Source organism: Nematolebias whitei, chromosome 11 (assembly GCF_014905685.2).
Source record: "Nematolebias whitei isolate Nwh7 chromosome 11, NemWhi1, whole genome shotgun sequence".
Lineage (NCBI taxonomy): Eukaryota > Metazoa > Chordata > Actinopteri > Cyprinodontiformes > Rivulidae > Nematolebias > Nematolebias whitei.
The window spans coordinates 17,914,235-17,933,268 of NC_056508.1; the positions used below are offsets into that span (position 1 = coordinate 17,914,235).

Consider the following 19,034-nt stretch of genomic DNA (forward strand, 5'->3'; position numbering starts at 1 on the left):
ATTCCAACACCTGGATACGTTTATTTGTGAACCATTCCATTGTAGATTTGGCTTTATGTTTTGGATCATTGTCTTGTTGGAAGATAAATCTCCGTCCCAGTCTCAGGTCTCTTGCAGACTTAAACAGGTTTTCTTCCAGAATGGTCCTGTATTTGGCCCCATCCATCTTCCCATCAATTCTGACCATCTTCCCTGTCCCTGCTGATGAAAAGCAGGCCCAAATCATGATGCTGCCACCACCATGTTTGACAGTGGGGATGGTGTGTTCAGGGTGATGAGCTGTGTTGCTTTTACGCCAAGCATAACGTTTTGCATTGTGGCCAAACAGTTGAATTTTGGTTTCATCTGACCAGAGCACCTTCTTCCACATGTTTGGTGTGTCTCCCAGGTGCTGGTGACAAACTTTAAACAACACTTTTTATGGATATCTTTGAGAAATGTCTTTCTTCTTGCCACTCTTCCATAAAGGCCAAATTTGTGCAGTGTACGACTGATTGTTGTCCTATGGACAGACTCTCCCACCTCAGCTGTAGATCTCTGCAGTTCATCCAGAGTGATCATGGGCCTCTTGGCTGCATCTCTGATCAGTCTTCTCCTTGTTCGAGATGAAAGTTTAGAGGGACGGCTAGGTCTTGTTAGATTTGCAGTGGTCTGATACTCCTTCCATTTCAATACGATTGCTTGCACAGTGCTCCTTGGGATGTTTAAAGCTTGGGAAATCTTTTTGTATCCAAATCCGGCTTTAAACTTCTCCACAACAGTATCTCGGACCTGCCTGATGTGTTCCTTGGTCTTCATGATGCTCTCTGCGCTTTGAACAGAACCCTGAGACTATCACAGAGCAGGTGCATTTATACGGAGACTTGATTACACACAGGTGGATTCTATTTATCATCATCAGTCATTTGGGACAACATTGGATCATTCATAGATCCTCACTGAACTTCTGGAGTGAGTTTGCTGCACTGAAAGTAAAGGGGCCCAATAATATTGCACGTCCCACTTTTCAGTTTTTTATTTGTTAAAAAAGTTTGACACATCCAATAAATTTCATTCTGCTTCATGATTGTGTCCCACTTGTTGTTGATTCTTCACAAAAAAAATAAAAATTTTATATCTTTATGTCTGAAGCCTGAAATGTGGCAAAAGGTTGAAAAGTTCAAGGGGGCCGAATACTTTCGCAAGGCACTGTAAATGTTTATTTTTTAGACATTGATGTTGTAAAGTTACAGCTGTTTGTTAAGAAATGTGCCTGTGTGACAATTGGGACAAAGCTTTGACTCAGAAATATATTTTTGTTATTACTTTCTGGAAAGAAAAAAATATTGAGATGTATATCTTATATCATATATCGCGATTTATCTTAAAATATCGATATATTAATTTTGGTCCATATCGCCTAGCTCTACCTCCACCCCATGGCTGCACCGAGAAATTCTGTTTATAAAAGTTATGAACAGAATCGGTGTCAACGGGCAGCCCTGGCGGAGTCCAACTCCCACCCTGAAGAGGTCCGACTTACTACCGATAATGCGAACCAAACTCTCGCACCGCTTATATAGGGACCAAACAGCGAGTAACGAGTCCCCAATCCCATACTCACGGAGCACCCCTCACAGTATACCCCGAGGAACACTGTTGAATGTCTTCTCCAAGTTCACAAAACACGTAGACTGGATGGGCAAACTCCCATGACCCTTGCAGGATCCTAGTGAGGATAAAGAGCTAATCCAGTGTTCCACGGCCAGGACGGAACCCACATTGTTCTTCCTGGATCTGAGGTTCAACCAACGATCAGACTCGCTTCTCCATTACCCCTGAATAGACTTTACCAGGGAAGCTAAGGAGAGTTATGCCCCTATAATTCTGGTCCCCCTTTTTTAAAGAGGGGAACCACCACCCCAGTCTGCCAATCCAGTGGCACTGCCACCGATGTCCACGCGACGTTGCAAAGGTGTGTCAACCAAGACAGCCCCACAACATCCAGAGCCTTAAGGAAATCAGGGTGACTCTCATCCACTCCCAGAGCCCTGCTGCCTCTGAGCTTTTTAACTACCTCAGTGACCTCAGCAACGGTTATGGACGGACCAACACCAAAGTCCCCGGACTCGGCTTCCTCCATGGAAGACATGCTGGTGGGATTGAGAAGGTCTGAGAAGTATTCCTTCTACCTCCCGACGACATCACTTGTTGAGGTCAACAGCACCCCACCTTCACTGAACGCAGTGTTATTAAAGTGCTGCTTTCCCCTCCTCAGCCATCGGATGGTTTTCCAGAATCTCCCCGGAGCCGACCGAGAGTCTATCCAAGGCCTCACTAAACTCCTCACACATCTGCGCTTTTGCCTCAGCAACAGCCAAGGCTGTGGACCACTTGGCCCTCCAGTACTCCTCAGCTGCCTCCAGAGTCGCACTGGCCAACAAGGCCCAATAGGACTTCTTCTTCAGCTTGACAGCCTCTCTGACCCAGTGTGTCCACTGCCCATGGCATCATGCACCCGACTTTTATGGCCCTTCCTGCAGGTGGTAGGTCCACAGGAAGGCAAACCCATGTTGCTCCTTAGGGCTGAGCCTGACATGGGTAGAGACCCGGTCACCAGGTGCTCGCCGACAAGCCCCTCCCCCAGGCCTGGCTCCAGGGTGGGGCCTTGGTAACCCACGTCCGGGCAAGGGCCACTGAGTTTCTTGTTTTTTCCTGTCCATATAAGTCTTATGAATCAGTCTTCGTCTGGTCTGTCACCTAGGACCAATCTGCCTTGGGAGACCCTACCAGGGACAATTATAATTGCCCCCGACAGCATAGCTCCTAGTATCATTCAGGCGTACAAACTCCTCCACCACGATAAGGTGCCGATTCAAGGAGGAGAGAATTTGATAAGATTTAGTGTTAAAAAAAAGGCATTCCTGTTCCTTCAGCATTTCTGGCATTTTATGACGAGCTGATTTTTCTGAAAATATTTTTTTAGCTTTTTACATACATTGATTGGGAGTGAGTGAGGGTGCGGGGTTTTTTTTTGTTTTTGTTTGTTTGTTTTTTTACACTAAATCTCATCAAATTCTACATAAAGTCTTAGATTCCTCTTTTGATCCATGTTAAATAGAAACATTCTGATTTTGATTTCTGCCACGTGTTTAATCCATTTCCTTTCTTTTTGTGCATGTTTCTTTGTACAGGATGTTATCAAAAAATCTTTGGAGGACAAAAGAAAAATAGAAGAAGAACGAAAGAGGATTGAGGAAAAGAAGGCAAAACTATCTGGACAAACCTCTGCTCTTGACAGATTCAAAAAGTAGAGAAGGACTCTTTGTGTTGCTGAGAATGCATTGACGTTCTTTGGGGCGGACCTTTGACCTTCATATAAAAGACACACTTTATTTGAACATGTTAATGTGCTGTAGCAGCAGGACGCCAACAGCAGAAACTTTGTAGTGAGAATGCATTCTGAAGGGAAGCTGTTCATCAAATCAAAATTTGCTGGTCTGATTTCGTGAACGATTGCAGCCTGAAGTGCATCCTGTACATGTTAACCCAACATGATGAGCTTTAGTTGACACTGATCATCATCCCAAGGTTGTGTTAAATGCCTGTTGATTTTTGTACCAATAAACACAATCTCCAGAGGTATTTGAACTTGTTTTTGTCCAAACAATGAATCTGTTGTCCTTATGTTGCTGGGATCATTTAGCATGTTTCATGGTTTATACCAATAACTTAAAAATAAGCAACTGTTTTGATCAAATCTCAAATTATACATTCTGCACAATCTCATGCTATATTGAGAGATCTTGTGAAATGTGTTTGTTCTGAACGTATGCTTTGAGGATTACTCAGCTACAACCACATCCAACTTTAGCTCATAATCTGAATTGGATTGAGTTGTGTTGGCGAAGTGCAATTAGCTGTGATGATCATACACAAGCAGAACTCATCTGGAATTGGACTGACTCCAAAAGTGAATCAACTGTAGATATAAACCCAAAGATTATTTTCTGAAAGGTATGAAAATCCAGACGTGAGCAATAACATTATCGCCCTTGCACCTTCAGTGGTAAGCAATAAATGGCAGGTGTAAGGGAAAATACCAGTACTACAATTTAGGCCCAAGTTGTAGTTCAACTTAAATTTTTTTAAATATAATAGCTTGCGTACAAATATAAAAATAACTTCCTGAAACGATAAATGATTTGCACCTGTTCCAGAGACTGATCAAGACCAGTAGTATTACATTTGAAATCTATTCTGGTTCCTTTACAAACATCTTTGAAACCTGCTTCAGCAAACTTGCTCATTTTTAGTCTTCTGCTATTTTTTGGCTTTAGAACGTTTAGCTAGCATTTATCTATGTTTAGCATTGTGCTACTTGTAGCTTTTATGTAATGTTTTACTTTTTTCTTCTTCTTTTCTTGCTTTCAGTTAGTCTTTAGCTTTAACAACTCAGTTTCAACTTTGGCTCATTTCAGCAGTCATTCAGCATTTGCACTGTATTTTATTATTATTTATATTTGATACTGTTTATCCCAATTCTATGCTATTATATTATTTATCCGCATCCGTTGACTAATTTTAAACTTTTTAACTTTTTTGATCAAATAAAAAAAATCTAATAAAGTTTATTTTAATTCAATTCAGTTTATTTATATAGCGCCAAATCACAACAAAGTTGTCTCAGGGCACTTTACAGAAACATTCACATACATAAAAGCCAATTAGTAAAGTTCTCTATCTAAGGAATCCAGCAGACAAGTTGAATCTTGGCTTCGTTGCAGTCTCCCAAACTGAGCAAGCACAGTGGCAACAGTGGAAAGAAAAACTCCCTTTTAAAGGAAGAAACCTCCAGCAGAACCAGACTCAGGACAAGCGGCCATCTGCTTTGACCGGCTGGTTTGAGAGGACAGGAAGGAGAGACAGATGAACACAGAATGGTAGGTCCAGATATAGGTCCAGGTGAACCTGAAAGACAAAAAAAAAAACGCGTTAAGGACAGAAAAAAATATTACAAGGTTGAGCAGAGTAAGTAAAGACAGTAGCAGAGAGAAAAAATGTGGTCAGTTTGTCCTCCAGCAGTCTAATCCTATAGCAGCATAACTAAGGGACAGCTCAGGAAACCTAAGCCGACCCTAACTAATATAATATGGAGCCAGGTTGTTGAGAGCTTTGTAGGTTAGAAGTAAGATTTTGAATTAAATTCTGGACTTGACAGGGAGCCGAGAAGCTAAAATTGGAGAGATATCTCTTGTAACTCCTCTGGCAGCAGCATTTTGGATCAACTGAAGACGTTTTAAAGAAGTATTTGGACACCCAGATAATAAAACATTGCAATAGTCCAGTCTAGACGTGACAAATGCATGGACCAGTTTTTCTGCATCATCTTTAGATAAGATGTTTCTAATTTTAGTGATATTACGCAGGTGGAAGAAGGAGGTTCTAGTAATGTTTTTAATGTGGGGGATAAAAGACATGTCCTGATCAAAAATAACACCAAGATTTTCAACATTAGAGCAGGAGGACAGATTAATGCCATCTAAGGCGGAGAAAGACTGAAAAATTAATTCCTAAGGTGCTCAGATCCAAAAACCAAAACCTTAGTCTTGTCTGTGTTCAACAGGAGAAAATTTAGGGTCATCCAGGTTTTTATGTCTTTAAGACATGCTTGTAGTCTAAGTAGCTGATTGGATTCATTGGGTTTAATGGACAAATATAATTGTGTGTCATCAGCATAACAATGAAAATTTATCCCAGGTTGTTTAATAACTTTACCTAATGGAAGCAAATATAAAGTAAATAATAATATAAGTAAAAAAAAAATTAAAAAAAAAACATTTTAGGAGACAATTGTCAAATGTGACCAAGAAGGGGTGGATGTAATGTAACGTGCTGCTGTAGTGTGCAGTGGTGTAACTACCTTCATGAACTGTCCTAAATGCAGACGTATGTGCAGCAGGGTGCGTTGTGGTAAAACTAGATTTAATGTGTTGTTCGTTGCATGGTCACAAAGAACACATTGTCTCTGGAATGTGACAGTTGTCACTATCTAAAAATCACCAAACAGCAATTCAAGTGATCCGTTTATTACTAAAACATCACGCAAACATACCGGAGTACAGGTACAAACCTGTTTCATAGAGAGATGAGACCAGAAATTGAGTTGTTCATTCAAATCAGGAGTGTTGCAAATATATTAAAAACACACCTTTCATTATCAGATCAACAGCCTGCCCAGCTCGTTGGCAACAGATTCAGGTGGACTTGTTTTGCAGCATGTTAATTACCTGCAGAGCAGATGAAATGTTTTCATACTTCATGCTTGTGAAAATGAAACCCTAGTTATTGGACTGAGAGGAAATTCACCAACAAGTTGAGTAAAAGAAACTCAAGCCAGTCAGATGTGATCAAATTCCCAACACTCTTTTATTAACTTCACATTTACATAGAACAAGGTAAATATTTGAATATTAATTAGACTTGACCCATTTCCTGCAGGATAATATGAGTGAAGGTGTCTAAAGCTGCTAACTAATGTTCTCAGGTCAACCAGGAATGACTGCCTGCCAAAAAAGGTAAAATGTGTGTTTTTATCCAAATATTTTATGAAACAGAATAAAACAGCAAAACAAACAACTGATAACTTTTTAACCTAATTTAACATGCCTGCCACAGTTAACCAACCTTGGAAAACATGCTACACCTTCGTCAATTTTACATATTCTGATACCATTTGGTGTGGTTGTAGTTGAGTCCTGAAAAGTACACACTCCAGGAGACACTTACTGTGCAAGATCTTTGCTTAAAATATCAACATTAACAATTGTAGTTGACCCTATTTGTTTTTTAGCTAAATATTTCATGAAACTTCTTCTTCTTCTGGCTGTTCCCTCTTCATGGGTCTCCACAGTGAGTCCTCCTCCTCCATCTCATTCTGTCCTCTGCATCCTCTGTCCTCACTCCAACTACCCCCATGTCCTCTCCAACTGCATCCAGATATCTCCTCTTTGTATTTTTCCTGGCAGCTGCATTTCTAACATCCTTCTACCAGTATACCCACTGTCCCTCCTCTGGACATGTCCAAACCATCTCAGTCTGGTCTCTCTAACTTTATCTCCCAGTTGTTCAGCCTGTGCTGTACCTCTGATGATCTCATTCCTAATCTTATCCATTCTTGTCACTCCTAAGGAGAACCTCAACATCTTCATTTCTGCCTCTTCCAGTTCTTACTCCTGTCTTTTTGTCAATGCCACTGTCTCCAGACCATACAACATAGCTGGTCTCACCCTGTCTTGTAAACTTTTCCTTTAAACTTTGTAACCATTATTGTTGCAAATCACTTCTGAAACTTTTCTCCATCCACTCCATACTGCCTGGACTTTCTTTTTCACCTCTTTACCAAACTCCCCATTTTTTCTGGACAGTGGACCCCAAGTACTTTAAGTCCTGCACCTTTGTGACCTCTGCTTCTTGTAGCCTCACTGTTCCACTGGCCTCCTTCTCATTCACACACATGTACTCTGTCTTACTACAGCTAACTTTCATTCCTCTTCTTTCAAGTGCATACCTCCATCTCTTCAAGTTCTCTTCCACCTGTTTCCTGTTCTCACCACAGATCACGTCATCTGCAAACATCATCGCCCATGGGGATTCCTGCCTGACCTCATCTGTTAGTCGGTCCATCACCAAAGCAAACAAGAAGGGGCTCAGAGCCGATCCTTGATGCACTCCCACCTCCACCTTGAAGCTACATGTCACTCCAACATCTCACCACTGTCCTTCTGTCATCATACATGTCTGTACCAGTCTAACATACTTCTCTGCCACTCCAGATTTCCTCATGCGATACCACATTTCCTCCCTCAGTACCCTGTCATATGCTTTTTCTAAATCCACATAGACACAATAAAGTTTTTTCAGACCCTCTCCATCAGCATCCTCAAAGCAAAAATGTCATCTGTGGTGCTCTTTCTCCACATGAAACCATACTGATGCTCACTCATAGTCATCTCTTGCCTAGTTCTTGCTTCCACAACCCTCTCCTGGATCTTCATTTTGTGAGTCATCACCTTAATTCCCCTGTAGTTGCTACAACTCTGTACATCACCCTCGTTCTTAAAAATGGGCACCAGCATACATCTTCTCCATTCCTCAGGCATTTTTTCACCCTCAAATATACCATTGAATATTTGAGTCAAAAACCTCACTGTCATCTCTCAAAGACATTTCCAAACCTCCATTGGTATGTCATCAGGTCCTACTGCCTTCTCCTTCTTCATTTTTTTCAGAACTTTTTGAACTTCACCCTCGCTAATCTTTCCCACTTCCTGGTCCAGTTTCTTTGACCTCTACTCTTCTTTCTTCATTCATTAGCTCTTCAAACTACTCCTTCCATCTTTCCATCACAGTCTCTTCACTTGTTAGAACATTACCATTCCTATCTTTAACAAGCCTAACCTGCTGCACATCCTTTCCAACCTGATCCCTCTGTCTCGCCAATAATCACTGTGAAAAACCATATCATGTTGCTGCTGATCTGTTTCATGTTGCTGCTGATCTGTTTCAATGTTGATGTGTTCATGCATGCACATCTGCTCACAGACTCATGTTCATGTTTGTGCTGATGTTCAATGTTTTTATGTTATGAGTGCTTAGTGTATATTTAGTTGATGTTTTTCTTAGTTCATATCTTAGATGTTATTACTGTTTTTCTTATACATTTTATTGTTGGATGTAACTGGGACCCTGTGTACATAATTTCGCTCCACCACATGTACCACATGAGGTGCGAATGACAATAAAGAAACTCTGACTCTGATAAAAGTCCTTCTCGCCCTCTTTAGTGTCCAGCCTCCCATACAACTCATTTTCCACTTTCTACTTTGCCTTTGCTACCTTCCTTTTTGCTGTACATTGCATCTCCTTATATTCCTCTCACCTCTCTTTAGCCCTCTCACTTCATTCAGATCCTTCCAAAATATATCTTTCTCATTTATGTCACATCCAACCTGTGGAGCATAACCACTGACAATGTTTAGCATCAGACCTTCTACTTCTACCTTCTCTTTTCATCTCTACTACATTCTTTGACAACTCCTCCTTCTTGTTTTGCATTATTAGTGTTTAGCGTATATCTTAGCTCTTTATTTACTGTTTCTTTTTACACTTTATATTTTTGCTATTGTTGGATGTAACTGGGTCCCTGTGTACATAATTTTGTTTCACTTCATGTACCGCATGTGACGAAATGACAGTAGACCTACTTGAACTTGAACTTCAGGATCACCCCTACTCCATTTTTCTTTCTATCCACACCATGGTAAAACAGTTTGAACCCTGCTCCAATGCTGTGAGCCTTGCTGCCCTCAGTCTCTTGGACACAAAACATCTACCTTCCTTCTCTGCATCATGCTGTCATGACATCAGCTGTCATTGTCCCCACATTTAGAGTTGCTGCCCTCAGTCCTACATTCTTGACTTTCCTCTTCTCCCTCTGTCTCCTGACACCTTTCCTTTCTCATAGTCTTCAACTAACAGTAGCACATTTTCCACCGGCACCCTGTTTGTCAACAGCAACGTTGGTGGTCGTTGTTAAGCCGAGCCTCGACCAATCTGGTATGACTTCACTTTAATGAATTTGCATATTAGTTCTGGCAAAAGTGTTTTACCTCGCATGCCCTTCCTTCCACAACACTCACCATTTACCCGGGCTTGGGATCTGCACAAGAGGTACACTGGCTTGTGCTCCCTGGTGGCTGGTTTCAAAATATTTTATGAACCGATTCAACACTCAGAAAGTAATTGAATGAAAATCCATATCTGATTAAGTTTTGGAGTTAATCCAATTGAAGATGTCTGCCACAACTAATCAACTTTTGTCAACACAAGTATGTCTATAGCTCAGACAATTTTACAGTCATTAAGCTAAAATTGGATGTGGTTATTGCTGAGAGCCATCCAGTGACTTCTTGTGATGTTACATGAGATTTCACATAATGTTATTTTTAAGGTTGGACCCCATAACAGAATAATCTAATAGATGCTTACGGCTGGAACAAAATGGCAACAACTCTCATTTCTCAATATGAGCTTATCTTACAGCTTAAATTGCTTTAGAAATAGAACAAGATAGAAACTTGACAGCTAAGAGTATTTCTAGTTGTCACAGAATAGAGAAAATTAAGTTTGAAGTCAAGAAATAAAAAAATAAATAAAAAAAAGGAATATTGAGGCAGCACAGTGATGCAGTTGGTAGAGCTGCCGCCTCTCAGCAAGCAGGTTGCTCAGGTTCAAATCCTGGTCCGGGGACCTTTTTGGGTGGAGTTTGCATGTTCTCTCCGTGCATGCGTGGGTTTTCCCCAGGTACTCTGGTTTCCTCCCACAGACCAAAAACATGCATGTTAGGCTGATTGTGTAACTCTAAATTGTCTCTAGGTGTGTGAAAGAGAGTGAATGGTTGTTTGTCTCGTTGGTGTGTACCCTGATGGACTGAAGACCTGTGTCCCCCGCCTCTCACACAGTGACTGCTGGACATGGGGACCAGTGACCCCCACAACCAGAAAAGAAAGAAGCGGGTAAAAGATAATGGATGGATGGAATATTGAACAGAAAGACAGCTGGAGAAAGAAAAAAAAAACGGGCAAAGAAGATGGATGGTGTGGTTAGATGTGAAGTACAGTTTTTGCTTCTGTGTTTCTTTATTGTTGCCCAAATTAAAATAACCAACAAAAACACACATTTCCTGAGTAGCTATACACAGATGTCTGTTCAAACAGTGCATAAAAGAAACAACCAGGTCATACAAATAAATGTAAATCCACGACTTTCCATTTGTCACTGATTTTACTATTTCACAGAAAAGTTCAATGTATTTGCACTGCAGCTGTTTTGTCTCAACAATCTGCTGCAAACTGAAACTACAAGAGAAGTGCAGCCGTCTGTGGAAGCTCCACTTAGATTTGAGGTTTACATTATTACACCAAAATCAATATGGCTCCTACCCTGAAATTGTTTCATTTAGCTGAGTTTATTAATTCACATGATGTAACCTTTATTGCAGGTTGTTTTTGAAGACATGCATTTAAATTAAGTCATCTGGTGAAAGACTATGTGTAAATATAAATAAATATAAATATTTCATGAGGGTTGCAGCCTTTAAATAACAAGTCTGTTGTGACAGAAAGCATGTTTATGTGCATTTGTCCCATATCAGCTGTATTTCCTTGCTGTTTAATAACGGCATGTTATTATTGGATCTGTGTGTACAGTTTGTCAGATTAACAAGAAAGGATGCTCTGAAACAACTGATTAACACTTTTTTCCTGAAAAATCAAAAAGGTACCAAATGATGGACTATAAAAATAAAATGATCAAATAAATCAGAATAAATGTTCTCAGTGCACATAAACTTGCAGCCTGAAGAGCACTTGTGCTGTTCACAGTAGTGAAGCGAGGTGACTCCCTCACCGAGTTCTTCGTTGACCTTCACAGTCCCTGCTCCAGCCCCAAGGCTAAACCCAGCATCGCCCTGACTTTGCACACCCCCAGGGAGGCCCGCTGGCTCAGCCAGGAGCAGGGTGGTGGTGCATGGACATCCTGCCAGTACTGCAGCATCTCCCTGGGCGAGATCTGATGGATGGACACCATGGCCTGGTAGCAGCAGCGTCCGTACGGCACAAATGGACCACCAGAGAAGAGAGGGCAATGCTCGGGTGTCACTCCAGCCGCCCGGGCGCTCAGACCCACGAAGACGTCCTCAGGGGGCAGGGGTGTGGATAGAGGTGATGCTGAGGCTGCGAGGGAGATTTTAAGCAGTGCGGAGCGAGACAGGACATAAGCCGTACCGCTGCAATAGTCCGGAAAGAAAGACGAAGGGTAGGCCCCTGAAGGGAGGTAGTGCTTGCTATCCGGGTCACGGTCTGGAGCCACATGGAGATGCACCCTGCCCAGGTACAAGTCTCCCTGCTCATACGGGTTACGACTTTTGTTCAGGAAGTGCAAAAGGGCACTGGGGTTGAACAGGACATCATCATCCACCTTGGCCATAAAGTGGGCCTGAGGGCAGAACTTGCGGGCCCAGCCCAGCATGGCCAGGGTCTTGAGGGTCAGGTTGGAGTAGGTGTCCAAAAAGAGCCCCTGAATCAGATCCCCCCTCTCTCTGGCTTCTTCTATCAGCAGCTTGCCGAGTCCGGGGTCAGAGGTCACGCCCACCATGAAGAGGGTCATGACCCGCAGACCTCTCACCTCCACCTCTCCCCCCCAGGTGTCCCGGATGGCTTGGCGGGCGCGCTGATTGGCAGGAGCCGAGGTAACCATGGTGATTAGGTAAGGCTTGGCACGCTGGCACACGAGCGGGCTGGGCATCAGGAGGAACTCCTCGAGTCTGGCGGGGGGGACGCTTTGCGGTGGGACCACGACGATGGCCTGCACTGCGCTCATCATGCCCATGGAGGTGACCCACAACTCGATGAGGTCCACGAAGAGCAGCGCCACCAGGGCTGCGCACGCAAGCACGGCGCACAGAAACGGCAGGAACCCGAGTCTGCGCTTTCCAAAGCGGGGCTTGCACAGCCCCCTCCCGAGCGCCATCCTCTCCTCTCACTGCAGCGGCTACAAATCCTCCGTGGCCCCCTGCCTTACTTCACAAACATCTCGAGCCTCGCCTAGTTTGGATCCAGTCCGTGTTCCTCCTCAGAGCCGGAGAGGCGCGTCAGAGAGCAGCTGGCAGGTTTTGTGCTGCAGCCCACTCACTTTGGAAAAGTGGGATATGCAGCTGCGCAAAAGGCTCGGTCGATGTGGCTGCAGCCTGGAGCAGTTTCCTTTTTTTAAACCCCGACACCTCAGTTAATGGTGTGCCTGTGAGCCTGATGGGACCGATGCTTTGTGTCTGATCTTTTGAAAACATGCTCCTCCGACTCCACTGATAGGCTGTTGAAATGTAGCATCACACTGCATAATATCTGAATCAGACCCCCCTGATCTGATAGGTCACACATAGGCTGTAGCGTATTTAGTAGAAGCAATTTACAAATTATATATATATATAAAAAAAAGGTTAAAGCAGGAATATTGCTGTTACAGCTAATCGTGGAGAAGCTCCTCCAGGTGTGAAAAACAAAGGGAAAAAAAATCCTGAATTCCCTACGTCAAAAATCAGATTTAATAACAAGTCAGCAGGTGCCTGACTATAATATTAAACCGAAAAAGGGGAAAAAATGCAGAAAATAACAGTTAAAATGATTATATTTATTGTAAACTTGCTATATGTTTGTTTACCGAGCTCCTATTGTCCTTCTGCAGTGAATCTCGTCACACTTGGAAGGTTTTGGCGACACCTGGTGGTCATTCTGCGGTAATGATTAACAAAACCAATTAAAAACGCTATTTTGCGCACAAAAACATATAAATGTATGGAATACAGAATGGATGTTTATGTTTAAGTCATTTTAGCTTGTTAGGGGTGAGGACAGTACTGCTATAATGTATAATACAAGCTACAGATTTTGAAATATCCCTCATTTTTTATACTTTTAAAGAGACAAACTTTCTTACATTTTAAAGATGACTTCTTAACTTTAAGCTCTAAATCATTTACACATAAAATGACAAGTAAACTCAAGATATGGACCAGTGAATCATTGAGAACAAATGTATTTTAAATCCAATGTTCAGACACTTTATGAGCAATTTATCACAAAGACTGCCTTTGCTACAATTTCTTGAATCTCTGAAATTTACCAAAGATAGTGCATTTTAAATAGTCTCGTTTCCAACAAGGTGATCTAATTGTCCAATACCAATATACTGTGTGTGTGTGTGTGTGTGTGTGTGTGTGTGTGTGTGTGTGTGTGTGTGTGTGTGTGTGTGTGTGTGTGTGTGTGTGTGTGTGTGTTTGGCCCTATTCATACTTTAAAGTTTGAAAACTAAAATTTAAAGCACATGGACTGAGTTTTAATGTAGCTTAATTAAATAACTGTTTCAATATAAAAGTAACTTTCTGCACAAATAAGTTTAAATATTTCTAATCCCACTCAAAAATAACACAAATAGGAGCTGTCATGAAGTGGTATAACTTAAAATAATATTTATTTTAAAGAAAGCAGAAATAACATGTTTGTTAGTGTAAAGGATGACTGAAAAAGGTATATTACTCCCAAAGTTACAAAAATCAGGATCGAGGTAACCATGAACATGATCCAAGAGCACACTCGGCCCAGATGTATCTCATGACACTAATTAGCTTGTCTACCTGCATAAGAGAAAAAAGTGTGAATAAATCATTTTTAAAGTTTAAACATTCAGAAAAGGAGTTATGAAAAAGAAAATAAAATTGCTACACAGCACAAGTAGCATCAAAATCTGTAATATCAGGAGTGCAAAATCCTTTTTGAACTGGAGTAAAGTTTCATCCGTCACTGCCAATGTTGCGTACTCTAGGTCAAGATCGTTGCTCAAATAATAATAATAATAATTTTATTTAAGAAGCTTCTTGCAGGACACCCAAGGACACTTTACAGGAAGAAACATATCAGACAAGATTGTATAAAAACAAACTAACTAACAGTGCAAAGACCAACAGGAATAACTTGAAATATAAAATACATAAATAATATAAAATACATCAATAATATAAAATACATAAAGAACATAAAATACATAAATAACATAAAATACATAAATAACATAAAATACATAAAGAACATAAAATACATAAATAATATAAAATACATAAAGAACATAAAATACATAAATAATATAAAATACATAAATAACATAAAATACATAAATAACATAAAATACATAAATAATATAAAATACATAAATAACATAAAATACATAAATAATGTAAAATACATAAATAATATAAAATACATAAATAACATAAAATTCATAAATAACATAAAGTACATCAATAATATAAAATACATAAATAACATAAAATACATAAATAATATAAAATACATAAATAACGTAAAATACATAAATAACATAAAATACATAAATAATATAAAATACATAAATAACATAAAATACATAAATAACGTAAAATACATAAATAATATAAAATACATAAATAATATAAAATACATAAAGAACATAAAATACATAAATAATATAAAATACATAAATAACATAAAATACATAAATAATATAAAATACATAAAATACATAAAACAAAGTTAAGAAGGATAAGCAAGTCTAAAGAGATGTGTTTTCAGAGCAGTCTTGAACAGAGAAAGAGAGGTGGTGTTTCGTAGGTCTGGGGGTAGAGAGTTCCAGAGATGAGGGGCAGAGCAGGTGAAGGCCCTGCTCCCCATCGTGGAGAGGCGGGCAGAGGGTACATGGAGGTGTAGTGAAGAGGAGGATCTGAGAGAGCGAGAGGGGATGGAGATGTGTAGATGGTCAGATAGGTACGGAGGGGTAAGACTGTGGATAGCTTTGAAAGTGAGAAGAAGAATTTTGAAGACAATGAGCGATTTAACCGGGAGCCAGTGGAGCTGCTGCAGGACAGGAGTGATGTGATTATAGAGGTTTGAGTGATGACAAGGGCAGCTGAGTTCTGGACCATCTGTAGCTTCTGAAGAGATTTGTTGGGGAGGCCATAAAGAAGGGAGTTGCAATAGTCAATCCGAGAAGTCACAAGACTGTGAACAAGGATGGCTGTGGAGCGGGGTGTGAGAGAAGGGCGGAGACGGTTAATATTTCTGAGATGGAAATAGGCAGACCGAGTGACGTCGTTGATGTGTGAAGTGAAGGAGAGAGTGGTGTCAAGGATGACCCGAGACTCTTGACCTGAGGCGAGGGGGGTAGCTGAGAGGGGGACGAGAAGATGTTCCGACTTTGAAATAGAGTTTTTGGTACCGACAAGGATGATTTCTGTTTTGTTACTGTTTATTTGAAGGAAATTGTTAGAAAATCATTGACTGAGTTCACTGAGACAGTCGGTGAGGATGGAGGATGGGTATGTTGAGTTTGGTTTTGTTGACAAGTAGAGCTGTGTGTCATCAGCATAACAGTGGAAATGGACACCAAATTTGCAGAAGATGTGACCTAGAGGAATTCAAAAAAGTGTTCAATACAAAAACAACTGGACTTTATTTGTAACAGAAGACGTTTCGCTCCTCATCCGAGGAGCTTTCTCAATTCAAAGAGCAGTGAGTGAGAGATTCAGGTTATAAGGCTGAGTGAGATAAGACACACACACATATGTAAATTGGCAATTCACACTTAAACAACATTACCAGTAAGAGTCTTTTGTTCCTCTAACACAGACGAGGCCCCCTCTGTTCCCATCAGGTGTGAAAACCGGCTGGGAATCTGTTTTAAAGTTGCATTATATGTTTTTGAAAGTGGAAATCTGAGGCCTCCTCCTCTGTTAAGAGACGGCTTTTCTCTTTTTACATAAATTGCTTCCTTCACCCCCCTCTCAAACCATCTGTGTTCTCGGTCCAAAATGTGCACATTTTGGTCCTCAAAAGAGTGTCCCTTATCTGTGAGGTGGAGGTGAACAGCTGAATCTTGTCCAGAGGAGGTGGCTCTCCTGTGTTGAGCCATGCGTCTGTGAAGAGGCTGTTTAGTTTCTCAAATGTAGAGATCTGGACAGTCCTTGCTGCACTGGACTGCATACACTACACCACTCTGTTTGTGTATGGGTGTTCTGTCCTTAGTGTGGACCAGTCTCTGTCTGAGAGTCCTGTTGGGTTTGAAATGTACTGCGATGTTGTGTTTGTTGAAGATCCTCCTGAATTTCTCTGATACTCCAGCAACATAAGGGATGACAATGATTTTCCGTCTGTTGTTCTCCTTTTTCTGTTTGTTAGTGTGTTTTGTAGATTTCCTCGCTGACTTGACAAAAGCCCAGTTAGGATATCCACATGTTTGAAGAGCTTCTTGGATGTGTTTCTGTTCCTTTTCCTTCCCTTCTGTCTTCGTGGGGACGTGTTCGGCCCGATGCTGTAAAGTTCTGATGACAGAGAGTTTGTGTTCCAGTGGATGGTGTCAAACAGAAGATACTGGTCTGTGTGGGTTGGTTTTCTGTAAACTTCCATGTTGAGGCTGTCCTCGCTTTCCATCTGAATCAAACAGTCCAAAAAAGGCAGCTTGTTGTCGTTTGCATCCTCTCTGGTGAACTTGATGTTGTTATCAAACGAGTTGATGTGTCTGGTGATCGCTTCTATATCCTTGGCTTGGATTTTGGACCTAGAGGAAGGAGGTAAATGATGACGAGGAGGGGTCCGAGGACAGAGCCTTGGGGCACATCCGTGGAGACGAGAGAAGACTGAGAATGGAAGGATTTAAGCTGAATGAATTGAATGAGGTCAGAGAGATAAGATTTGAACCAGTCCTGAAGTACCTGAGATGCCAGTGGAGGTTAATCTGGTGAGGAGGACAGAATGACAGATCGTGTTGAAGGCAGAACTTAAACCCAGTAGAATGAGGATAGACAGAAGACCAGAGTCAGCAGCAAGAAGAAGATCATTACTAATTTTATTAGAGCTGTTTCTGTGATATGGTGGGAGCACAAATCAGATAGAATCTCTTCATGAATGTTATTGTTGGATAGGTGAGAGTGAAGTTGACTTGCAACGACTTTTTCAAGAACCTTGATAAATGAAAAGGAAATTATAAAACTCCGAAGAAGTGTGGGGGTTGTGATGACAGACGAGAAGAAGAGGGAAATAATGTAGATTTGTCACAACCTGTCTGTGGTATTCAACATGTGCAACAATCTGTGCAGGAATAACCACAAATTCAACAAAGTTTCACGAATTCTTCTCTTGACAAGCATATGTATGTATATATATATATATATGTATATATATATAATTATTATGTTTTTAAACAATGTGTTGAGATATTATTTGTGTGCATTATAAATAAACTACATTGAGCCAGTGTTTTTGCTACTGTCAGGAAATATCTGAAGAAAAAGTCAAAACTTTTGAACTAGAGCAAAGCAGCAATTAAAAACAAGAACAAGAAGTAAAGAGAATAAAGGCTGAAATAATTCCAGCAATGTAGGAAAACAGAATTTAATATTCGATAAATGATGTTGTACCACTTGTACTGCTCTTAATTACAGACAGATTATAGGAAAATATCCAAGATGTACAGAAATACGAAGAAAGTTGTGATGTTCCCATTTTCCTGCTATATGTGACCAAACCATCATCTGTACTGAAGAACAAAGTGCTGACCAGTTGGGAGCATCAACACAATGTTTTATCAACCAAAAGCTGTTTCTCTGTGTACCGCCTCAGTGTTTGATACATTGAACTGATTTACTGCACAGTACAACTCAGCTGAAAGTGACTGTATATAAATATATATAAAAATCACTGTTGGTTTGAGGCTACAAGTTATAAAACTTTTCTGTGAACCACATGTTCATTAAAGACAATGATCATTCTGTCACTTACACTTTTAGGCTCTGAAACTTTTACATTTTTGTTTGGTTAATATTGTTGGTGTCTTTCAGATGTACTGAAACCTTTCAAGTCAGACAGGTCGGTTTGCATGTTTGCCCACCCCACCGCTCCCTCATGTCATGGTTAACCAAAGGTTGTCTGCTTGACAGAGGCAGACACTTATAGCTCTATATATCATGCTCAAAGTATGTAAATACATGGGTTTTGCACATTTAGATCTAAATGGAAATATATCGCACAAAATACATTCGACCGAACATTACTTACTGTTGAAAATAGGCTTCGAAGGAGGAGAGTGTGTCTGACACATTAAAAACCGGTGGGACAAGTTTATACCTCTTGGATTGAGGAGATGACACTTTTCATAAACGGTCTGCAGGAAGCTGCTGGCTTTTGCATAAAAATGATTTTTAAACTATATACATACATACAAATATATATATAATAAAATATAATATAATATATGTATCTATAGGCAGCACGGTGGCACAACTGGTAGAGCCTCTCAGCGAGCTGGTCGACGGGTCGAATCCCGGACCAGGGCCTTTCTGGGTGGAGTTTGCATGTTTTCTCCGTGCATGCGTGGGTTTTCTCCGGGTGCTCCGGTTTCCTCCCACAGACCAA

The 19,034-nt window shown here is 40.7% G+C and overlaps 2 protein-coding genes across 2 annotated transcripts in view; one reads left to right on the forward strand and one right to left on the reverse strand.

Moving 5' to 3' along the window:
- The window catches only part of wdr46 (WD repeat domain 46), a 37,155-nt gene extending 33,537 nt beyond the window's left edge, over window positions 1–3,618 (forward strand). The window contains exon 14 of the mRNA XM_037683955.1: window positions 3,174–3,618. Coding sequence (XP_037539883.1) covers window positions 3,174–3,293 — 120 coding nt within the window. The 3' untranslated portion in view covers window positions 3,294–3,618. The remainder of the gene's footprint in view (window positions 1–3,173) is intronic.
- A 7,749-nt stretch (window positions 3,619–11,367) lies between these two features.
- b3galt4 (UDP-Gal:betaGlcNAc beta 1,3-galactosyltransferase, polypeptide 4) overlaps window positions 11,368–19,034 on the reverse strand; it is a 10,475-nt gene continuing 2,808 nt past the window's right edge. The window contains exon 2 of the mRNA XM_037683956.1: window positions 11,368–12,571. Within this exon, the coding sequence (XP_037539884.1) occupies window positions 11,467–12,571 (1,105 nt within the window). The 3' untranslated portion in view covers window positions 11,368–11,466. The remainder of the gene's footprint in view (window positions 12,572–19,034) is intronic.